At 34.5% G+C, this 10,958-nt stretch overlaps 2 protein-coding genes across 2 annotated transcripts; both read left to right on the top strand.

The window, feature by feature from the left end:
• The first annotated feature begins 2,282 nt into the window (after positions 1-2,282).
• Positions 2,283-5,154, top strand: LOC103847111 (uncharacterized protein DDB_G0284459). The gene is made up of 2 exons (XM_009124153.3): positions 2,283-3,078; positions 3,426-5,154. Exon 2 carries the CDS (start codon positions 3,441-3,443, stop codon positions 4,911-4,913), a length of 1,473 nt encoding a protein of 490 aa, XP_009122401.1. The 5' UTR covers positions 2,283-3,078; positions 3,426-3,440; the 3' UTR covers positions 4,914-5,154.
• A 241-nt stretch (positions 5,155-5,395) lies between these two features.
• LOC103847110 (flavin-containing monooxygenase FMO GS-OX-like 9) lies at positions 5,396-10,953 on the top strand. The gene is made up of 7 exons (XM_009124152.3): positions 5,396-8,865; positions 9,009-9,079; positions 9,163-9,321; positions 9,438-9,520; positions 10,162-10,297; positions 10,384-10,557; positions 10,634-10,953. The coding sequence occupies exons 1-7, from the start codon at positions 8,286-8,288 to the stop codon at positions 10,814-10,816; spliced, it is 1,386 nt and encodes a 461-aa protein (XP_009122400.2). The 5' UTR covers positions 5,396-8,285; the 3' UTR covers positions 10,817-10,953.
• The last annotated feature ends 5 nt before the right edge of the window (positions 10,954-10,958 follow it).

Raw genomic sequence — 10,958 nt, 5'->3', positions numbered from 1 at the left:
AACATGCTAAATCTGAAAAGAATATTTTCTCTCTGCTTACATGATGTTTAAGAAATCCAGATTATATATAATAAACACATTTGAAAATAAATAGCACCATTAAATATAAAAAACTGCATGTATGAACATCTCCAGTAATTACTAAATTTGGTGTTTAAATTACACCAAATTTGATGTTTATCCCTAGATTATATACCAAAAATAATTTTATGTATTATTTAGTTTTTAATAATTTTAATTTTATCATTATAATTAATAAATAATTATTTTATCACACTTAGATATTATATTTGTTAAATTTTTGTAGTTTTATCATTTATAAATTTTTTTACAATATGATAAAAATGATAATACTTATTTAGTGATTTATTAATTGAAATAAAAAATTAAGTATATACAAAAATAGTTAAAGAATAAATAATACAGTATATTTATATTTAGTTATAAATTTAAACTAATTAACAATAATAATTTAACTATATTAAATAAAATATAATAAATATATATTTTAAACATTTGGTATGATTGTGTTAATTTTAGAAATAGAATTACATCAAAATATGTTTTTTTTTTCCATCTATTAATATTATATAAAGGGCAAAAACCCAATCTAAAAACAACATAAAGTCCAAAAGGGCAAACATAAGGACAAACAAAAAACATGGGCCATCAGCCCAATCGTCCACCCAAAGTGGACCAAACAACCAGGCCCAACCGAACACCCAACATGGGCCTTATTACTAACCAGTCCAAAACACTGGGGCTAACCACACCGTAACCTATTGGGCCCTAAGCCCATCATCGTACTCCAGAAGGCGCCTCTCTTTCCGCGTGGTGCGTGAAACGGGACACGTGCTGAAATCCTCACTGCGAGGGACACGCGTCACCAGGCCGCCACGTTTTGACCGAATCACCATCAGAGGGGCACGTGTTCTACAACCGAAGCCCCACCCCTTCACCGGCATGCAACCTTCTTTGCCGCACTAGTCGGAGATCCGCCAGAAGACTACAACAGCTTCCGCCGGATTCAGAACAAAGCGCGATTCAACTCCACCGTGGAGCCCAAAACCGATGAAACTATAGATCTCGAAAAAACTCGATCTACGATTAGAAGAACATCAATCATCTTCGATCGATCCAAAATCAACAGATTTTCAGATCGAGAGTCGATTGGACAGAGGAAGACCAAAAGCGTAGATCGAGAACTTGATTCCGGATTAAACCGGAGAAGAAGCCGGCGAAGGAACGGTGCTACCAGAGCCACCGCTTTCCCAGAGACGAAAGCCGGCGAAACCGGTGCTGTCAAAACCACCGTTTCCCGGAAGACAAAAGCTGGCGATAGCAGTGTAAGAAGGATCACCGCTTCCCAGAATCAAACTTACTGACCGGAGATGAGAATGATAGAAGCTCCGGCGAAAGTTTTCTCTCAATCCTTCCTCTGTGTCGAATTTAGAGAGAGAACAGAGCGAAAGAAGAGAGAAACTTATTCTCTTTTTTTACATCAAAATATGTTTAGGTTTCTTGTTTGGAGATGGCCTAAATAAAAATGAAAAAGTGGTATGAGAAATAACAATTACTAATGGTAAGTGGAAAGTGGTTCGAGTCGGTCCATCTGCAACGAATCACAGTCAGTATTGGCACGTGTCATGCTTGAAACAGAAGCAAGTAGTTGAAACAGATCTATGATCTCTCCCTTTCTTTTTCTCTTTCTAAAAATCTATCTTTGCCAAACCAATTCAAACTTCTTTTTAACTCAAATAAATTTAATTAAAATGCATAAATTCCTTTATTTTAACATCAATCTTCTTCATATACTCTATTCCATTTTTGGTAATTGTGGTAAGTTCCTAGTGTACCATAGTGTCAGTGATATAGTCTATTCTTTGCATTAACCTATAATGCAACTAGCTTTATCCTATTCTTTTAAATCCAAAATATATTTTTTCTACTAACACATGCTTTACGGACCACGCAATGTTGAAAAGTCTTTGTGAACAATTTTTTTTGATAAAATAAAATGTGTTTTCACCTCTTTGCCGGGAACCCAAGCAATGTAAATAGTCTCTCCCAGCACGAATCGAACCCGGGTGGCGGAAGTTACAGCCGCAACCCCTTTACCACCAGAGCTGACTCGTTCTGGTTTTGTGAACAATTTGGTAAGCTACTTTATATTCGTGACACACCAATTATTCAAGTCTGTCACCTTTCTAGAATCAGCAAACATAAATTGAATTTTTTGGGCCTCAGATATAATACAGGCCCGGCCTTTCTCAGAATTAGGGCTTTTTAGAAAGCCTATTTTTGATCTATGATTGTTGTTGATGGTGAAACCGTGAAAGACTGTAATCGATACGGCTGAGATGGCTTAATCATTTGATTACGAAAAATGTGTTTAATCCCGGTTACGATTTGCCCTGTTAGTAGCATACAAAAACCAAACAGATTTGATATTATTTCACAACATGTTCAGTAGAATTTAGGTATATACTGTGTACTTCACTTGCGCATGTTATTTTCTGTTCAATTTTTTTTGGACTATATTGTATTGTTTGGCACAAATTATTAAGAAATGATTTAGAGCATCTCTGTGTTTTTTTGGGAGTCAGCATCTAGATCTTATCTTTTTCAATAAATAATCAAAAGAAGCCAAAGTCGGTCCATCGCGGCAAGCATCATCCTTTACAAAAATACAAAAAGACGTTTCATATCACCGATCTGTCATAGCCACATTAATTTAAGAATATCTTATGGTTATATTATTTTACCTTATTAATACGGACTATTAAACAATTGCATTAAACATATTAAACAAAGTGTTAATTGCATTAAACATACCAAAATCAAAAAAAAAAATGTCAAAAGATTCTCTCCTTCCCTCTCTTTCTTGACCGTCCAATTTCTGTGTGTATTTTTTTTCTTCCTAAAAAAATCAAATCTAACTTTCTCGTTTTTTTATTGTTCCTCTGAACTTCTCAGATCATTCTTCATTCATCTTCTTAGCAACTCTCAAAAACTATAAAACTTCCAGGTTTCATTAGTTTATGTTATTCAGTTTGAATCGTCTTGAGAGATCTAAAGGTAACAACAACTTTCTACTTTAGTATCTGTTACAGTTGACTTCAGTTTATTAGGACTCTGTTACTGTGTTCAAATCATTACCATAACTTGAGATCGTAAACTAGTGCTTTAGCTTTTAACTAAGTCTTAATCTCTGTTAAGAGTTAGAGATTCCTTCATCTAATGGAACCAAAAGATTCAATCGTGGTAGACTTTTCATCCTCAAAATATGTTTATTCGATTTGATCCGAACAGTTTAGCATCGAGACACACTGATCTATCATATGTTTTAGTAATAAATTTTTTTTGTTGAATTTGATGATCATTGGATCCATCAGTAATGTTAAATATTGATCTGGTCTATGCAGTTCTGATAGACTGCAATGGCTGAAGAGAATGTTTCTCAAGTTAAAGAGATGATGATACCAGATGAGCATTGTTGTATCCGTGATGCTGAGATCATTCAAGAAACCTCTGTTGAAACAATGCCACCTCTAATGGTTGAGGATGTTCTTCTTAGTCCTCCTCATCCTCCAGCTGCAGTGTCCAATGGTATTGTGAATCCGAGACGGCACTCGACTGGAGCGTTAGGTAAAGCTCAGGCTCAGACGCGTTACCGTGGGAACCAAACGAGCTCGACTCATGATCTATGCAAACACGGGAAGAGGCGTGAGGAAGATTTGGTGGTCAAACCGTGGAAGTTGGTTAAGAAAAAGGATGTTGAAGGTGAGACTTTGAGTTCGGTGAGGAAGTCGTTTCAGGTTGCAAAGAGAGATGCTAGTGAGGTTGTCAAATCTTGTGATGGGTTACAACGCGCTAAGAGAAGTGAAACAAAGAGTGATTCACCTGCTGGTGGTGTAAGGATGGCCAAGAAGACAAACCTTGATGTTAAGAAGTCTCCTAGGATCAGTGAGAGCAAGAGTTCTAAAGAGGATCTTGTGAAGAGTCTCAAGAACAAAGAGAAGAAGACGGAGACTGATGAGCTGGTTAGATGTGATGATGTGATAGAGAAGAAGGCTTCAAGATCTTCCAAAGAGGATCTTGTGAAGAGTCTCAAGAAGAAAGAAAAGATTGATGAGCTGGTTAGATGTGATGATGTATTGGAGAAGACTTTATACGTTGTTGAATCTAGTATTGAGGAGAAGAAGGTGATAAAGAAGAAGAAGATCATCACAAGTGTTAAGAGTGAGATTCAGCAATCTTCTGTGAAGAAGATTTTAAGACAAAGAGCTCCTACACTTATACCGTCTTTGTCACCATCCTCTGAGGAGGTTAAAGAACCAAGGGTTACTAAGTCAGATCCTAGGCCAATAAGAAAGATTACTTCAAGGTCCAAGACTAGTCTCTCTGAGAAGAAAGAGAGTGCTTCTGCAACTCTTGTGACTAAGCCAAAGAGGATTGGTTTAAAGGTCACTCCTCCTCCTCCTCCAACGAGGCCGGTGAGTTTCAGGAAAGGGAAAGTTCTTGAACCGAAACAAGAAGATTCTACTCCAACATCCATCAAGTTCAAGAAGCGAGTTGTTCAAGAACCAAAGCTCAGAAGCGACGGGAACAAGAAGAAGAAGAGCCTGAAAAAAGATGTTGGGAAGGTGAGTAGTTATAATAACAGCGGTGAAGGTAAAAGAGAGAAAGTTGTTTTGAGGCATAGGAAAGTGGAAGCGAAGAAGAAGCTGCAGACGCTTTTCAATAATGTGATTGAAGAGACTGTGAATAAGCTTGAAGAAGTGAGGAAGAGTAAAGTTAAAGCACTGGTTGGTGCTTTTGAAACTGTAATCTCTCTTCAAGATAATGATATGACATCTCAGAAGAAGAAGGTACAAAGCAAATCCACATCTTCACAAGTCGCTGAAGGCTAGTCCCTTGAGCTTGATTTGGTGAAGAAAGTGATATAACTTGTGAATGTGAGATACAGTGGGAAGAATGGTTTGTTTTTTTATGAATCCTGTCATGTAAAATTTTCAATGAAGTCATCTGTTTTGTAGTATCTGATTTCTTCTTTGAAGATTTGTGTATTGCAAAATAAAGACTTTCTTGAGAGAGCCTTTAATGCATCACTAAGAGGTGTAAAGTTCTCAAATGACATTTTGAAGAGTTTGATATGCCAAAGGCCCAAAGCAAAGGTGTTTGTATCTCTCTCTGACCAACTTATCAGGCTTGCTTGGATTGGAAGCTTTGTTACTCGGCAGTTTCTTGACAATGAAGCAAAGTGGTCCCTTGTCTTCAACTTTGATGAGAGAATCATCATTTCTACTGGTTTGAAAGATTCAGAACCGATTTTTTGTTTGGTTTTAAACTTTTAATTGACTTAATAATACTATAATTAATTTCTCCAAATATTAAATTCTCATCAAATTAATTTCACAGTGGGGGCTGAAGCAAAGTGGTCTTGTCTTCAACTTTGATGAGAGAATCATCATTTCTACTGGTTTGAAAGATTCAGAACCGTTTTTTTTTTTGGTTTTAAACTTTTAATTGACTTAATAATACTAGAATTAATTTCTCCAAATATTAAATTCTCAACAAACTAATCTCACAGTGGGGGCTGACGCTAAAATTGAACGTAGGAATGGGCCTCATACTACAACATGGGCCTTACACAGATAGCGCGTGAGTGTTGACTCCTCAAGTTTGACATGCGCGCGCACATAAACTAAAACTTGGATGACGTTTTATTTCAGTTACACTCTTTTTTCTATTAATTAATTTAGTTCCATTAATAAAAGTGTATACTAAGCATACATTAGCATGATCGCTATTTTTAGAAAACGGATTTTAATTGTATATAAATTGCAATAATCATGTGTTTTCACATGCTTAATATATAGATAAATCCTGAGTTTCATCAACTATCATAATATTTTCAAAATACACATTTCTTATATATTAACCTGATAAAATTTAAAGAAAACATATTTTAAGTCTGATTACACCATAAAACCAACTTGTTGCATGCAATAAAGTTTGTTCCATTCCTATACAATTCAATTTTCACGAGATAAAATTTCCCTCTTTCATTATCTTTTTTTCTTTTTCTTTTTGTTAAATCAGAGTTTGGTTTTCGTAAGGGGGCATGCATGTAGTTGTAGGATGGTATCATGATAAGATCTAGTGAAATAATTGCTTATGTTCCCTTGCCTTCAAGAATTACTCTTACATGGTGGAGGCCCATATCAGTATTCAACTCCCAACTTCAATAATTTTGTTGGGCATATAAATGCTTATAATATTTACATATGATATTATGTATGTATGTATACGTGACGTATTCGACCATTCGTGATTAGTATATTATTAATAAACGAAATAGCAAGTGAATGAACCGTGACCAAGAAAACTAAAATATCAAGTGTCTCGGGTTTAGTCAAGATTATCAGTTAGTTTAGTTTTCTGGTTCGATTGGCATTACATTCAAACAGTATTGTACAAACGTTTCTCAATCAGTGAAACATAAAGTCTATTTAGTTAAACCTCCTAATGTAGAAGCTGAAGTTTAAAAACATATCGAAATGCGTACAATGTTCAGCTCTTTCAGTCACAAGATGGACTATTATGCATCCGTATTAACAACCAAAAAGAAAAAATGAATGTGCAAAGATTCTCCTCTAACTTGATGAGATCAGCACTACTCATGCATATATTCGCTCTCAAAACTTCATGTGCAGGCAGCCCGTATAGATTTTAGTTAAATTAACAGTTCAGGAAATAGACAAGATCTGAACGCATGCTACCAATAAGGTGCAGACTCGTTAGTAATCTTTATAAGACAGTCCATGTGATCAACTCTGAATTAAAAAACAGAAGATTATTATCAGCATTTCCAATATGAAAGACAAACATTAAAACAATTTATATCAAACGAAGACTAGAAGGCAGAAGAAACAAAGGAATTTATGGTCTTTGTCAAAGAAAAAACAAAGGAATTTATGGAATTAAACACGAGAGGTAGTGTTAAATTCATTAAAAACTTACGTAAATCCACTCAAGTAAATCGAATAACACACTCGAGTTCAAAACACAAATGTTTTTGTTTTTTTTTTATATTTACCTAATGAAATAGTCTAATAGTTATTTAATACAATCTAATAGTTATTTAATACTTATTCTCTCATTTATTCGGAAGTAACATAATTAAACGACTTTTTCAAAAAAAACATAATTAAACGACCATATCTTAATATAATGTGTATATATTGGTAGAATATATATATATATATATATATAGGTTGGTAATGTTTCCAACAAACCCTAAGTACAACTTTTAACAGCAAGGAGTTTCTTTGATTAAGAGGGACACAAAACATTTTTGTGCGTCTCAAGACTGTTTTCACCTTTCTTTTAACTTCGTCGGAAAGGGTTTAGTTACTTTTTGTCACACATTTTCTTATTTTCTTATTTTTAAAGTTTGATATTAGTAGCTGACTCGTACTAATTGTTTAGGGTGTTTTAAAAATTTCACATATATTAATCTCAGGCTTAATATACACGTATCTTTCTAACTTCTTTTGATGAATAATTCATTATATTAAACAATCATATATCTGTCTAGTATCTGTAAAAAACGTCTTTGTGAATGTATGGAACAAAAAATCTAGACTGAGTATATTTTTTGAAGGAAAAAATTAGTAATATAAACATCTGAAGAGAAAATTGTGCTCAAATTATTTTACCAAAAAAAAAATATTGTGCTCAAATTCGACTGAAAGAATAGAAGTACTCCAAAAATATTTACATTTTCTTAAGTGATATCATATTCTTAAATTCATCTTTTGAAGCTAGCTAGGCTAGTTTTACCAATAAGAAATCAAATGCCGAAGCAATGATATAGAATTTTAAAATTGTTTCCCAAGGAAAATGATTATTTTCCAATTCATAACAATAATTCTCTTTTGCTTTTAAAAGGACAAAAATGAAACTAAATAAATACTCCTACTTCTTTCTAAAGGATCTTGTTCAATAAATATTCATATCGTTGGTGGATCGGTCAGAGTTCATTATATATAAGTAAATGTGAAATAATTACGTAACCAATAAAAAGTAGACAAAATAGAAAAAGACGTATAGAGTAGTAGTAGTGAGAAAGTCTTAGTTTAACCCCAAAGAAGAGAATCATAATTTCAACTATAAAAACAACATCCCGCGAGAGACTACCCAACAAAACCAAATAAACAAGCCATATTAAATCCCTATTTTCTTCAAAAACTCTCTAAGCGAAGGAAAGATTAACAAGAATGGTTTCGGTCACTTCATCAGAAGCATCAAGGAGCCGATCAAAGAAGGTGTGTGTGATCGGAGCTGGACCATCTGGCCTAGTCTCAGCGAGGGAGCTAAGAAAAGAAGGACACAAAGTGGTGGTGATGGAGCAAAACGACGACGTAGGAGGGCAATGGTTGTATCAACCAAACGTAGAAGAAGAAGATCCTTTAGGAAGAAGTAGTGTTCCTACTAATGATGCACTTAAGGTCCATAGCAGCATTTACTCTTCCTTGAGGCTAACCTCACCGAGAGAGATAATGGGTTATTCAGATTTTCCATTTTTGGCGAAGAAAGGGAGAGATATGAGGAGGTTTCCAGGGCATAAGGAGCTTTGGTTGTATCTAAAGGACTTCAGTGAAGCTTTTGGGATAAGAGAGATGATTAGGTTCAATGTTAGGGTTGAGTTTGTAGGAGAAGAAGAAAAAACGGAAGATGTGAGGAGATGGATTGTGAGGAGTAGAGAGAAACTAAGCGGTAAGGTCATTGAAGAGATCTTTGATGCTGTTGTTGTTGCTACTGGTCATTATTCTCACCCTAGACTGCCCTCTATAAAAGGTATTAATCATTGGTTTAAATCGTTACAGTATAAACTTCATTTAATAATTTTATCAATATATATAGTAAACATAGTATAGTTGACATTATGCTGATTATTTGAGGGGATTTTCTATGGTAAAAATATGTCATATCAATTGTAGGAATGGACTCTTGGAAAAGGAAGCAAGTTCATAGCCATGTTTACCGAGTGCCTGATCCATTTCGTAATGAGGTGATTGAATCTCTCTCTATATATGTATATATTTGGTGAAGGCAATGATGGTCATGGTTATGATAATAACAATGGTGATGTAGGTTGTGGTGGTAGTTGGGAACTCAATGAGTGGACAAGACATATCAATGGAGCTTGTGGAAGTGGCAAAGGAAGTTCATTTAAGTGCCAAGTCACTTGACATATCTTCTGGACTCTCCAAAGTCATTTCCAAACACCAAAACCTTCTTCTTCACCCACAGGTTCTATTTACTTTAGTATATATGTTATGTTTTTTAAAATGTTATATATATGTTATGTTTAATCCTATGTTTATAATTGGATTTAAAAGTTCAATTCTTTGATTTTTGTTTTGTAGATTGAATCTTTAGAAGATGATGGGAGAGTCATTTTTGTGGATGGAACTTGGGTCGTTGCTGATACAATTTTATATTGCACCGGGTAAGATAGATTGGATAAAACAAGAACATTTCATCTTTATATATTGATTAATAATGATTAGAAAACTAATATTCACACATATTAAAGTAGTATAACTTGCTAGTTGCTACCTTTTTGTTTCCGTTAGATAAGACAAATTAACATATGGTGATTAAGGCTACTAAGATAGTGCTTTAACCGTAATTGTTGACGTTAAGTTCAGTTTAATTAACTACTAGTACATGACTTTGTGGGGTATGATCGAGGTCTTCATCGACATCATAAAATCATATTGCTTCAATTTAAGAAAAATAAAATAAAAAGGAGACAAAGCAACTATAAAGTATGGTTGAATCATTAGGATCTACATGATATTGCGTAACTTATGTCTTAGTTCTACGAGAAAATCATATCGATTGAAATAATGTCGATGAGTCGATCATACATAAGATATAAATTACTGAACCTAAAGCTATATGTTGTCCCTATGACTATTAAACTCAATTGTGGTGGGACTCGTAATGTCGTGTTGAGTGGGCTACAAATCTTTTTTTCACCATTGGTCTCCTCAATAAATTTCACTTCCCTAGTTCTTGGGTTATACTATTATACAATCTTTTACCGTATTAATTTAAATATATTTGGGGGGGACCAAAAAACAGGTACTCGTATAAGTTTCCATTTCTTGAGAGTAAAGGAAGAGTAGAAGTGGATGATGATAGAGTGGGCCCACTCTTCGAACATACTTTCCCTCCTTGTCTCTCCCCTTCTCTCTCCTTTGTCGGAATTCCCAGAAAGGTCGCTCTCTTTACTTACTTTTGGTTCAAGTAACTAAATTTATCTTTGATTTCTAACTCACTAAATAAATAATGATGTTTTGGCAGTTAATAGGATTCCCATTCTTTGAAGCACAAGCAAAGTGGATAGCACAAGTGTTGTCTGGAAAGTCATCTCTTCCTTCTCCCGACCAGATGTTGCAATCTGTAGCCGACTTTTACCGGTCTAGAGATCTCGCCGGTGTCCCTAAACACAACACTCACGACATTGCTGATTTCACGGTACTAAGAAACAATATGTTTTAACTTATTTTGATAAAATTTAATGTATATATAACTGTTGATTTTTTTTATATAGTATTGCGACAAGTATGCGGATTATGTTGGGTTTCCGCATTTGGAAGAATGGAGAAAGCAACTTTGTTTGTCAGCTCTCACCAATTCACAAGAAAATCTTGAGACGTATCGTGATTCTTGGGATGATCATGAACTCTTACAAGAAGCTCTCCAAAGCTCTCATTTTACAAATTTCGACTGTTGAAACTCTTCTCTTGTTATGTGTTTTCTTCCTCTTGTTCTGTTATGAAGAAATAATCTCTCTTTCTTTCTTTCTTTTTATCTACTCTACTCTGTTCTGTTTATGTTCTTGGTTGATATTTATATCCATACATTTATACATTTGT

This window comes from Brassica rapa, chromosome A10 (genome assembly GCF_000309985.2).
Source record: "Brassica rapa cultivar Chiifu-401-42 chromosome A10, CAAS_Brap_v3.01, whole genome shotgun sequence".
NCBI classification, from domain to species: domain Eukaryota; kingdom Viridiplantae; phylum Streptophyta; class Magnoliopsida; order Brassicales; family Brassicaceae; genus Brassica; species Brassica rapa.
This window is presented reverse-complemented; position numbering and strand designations above follow the sequence as displayed.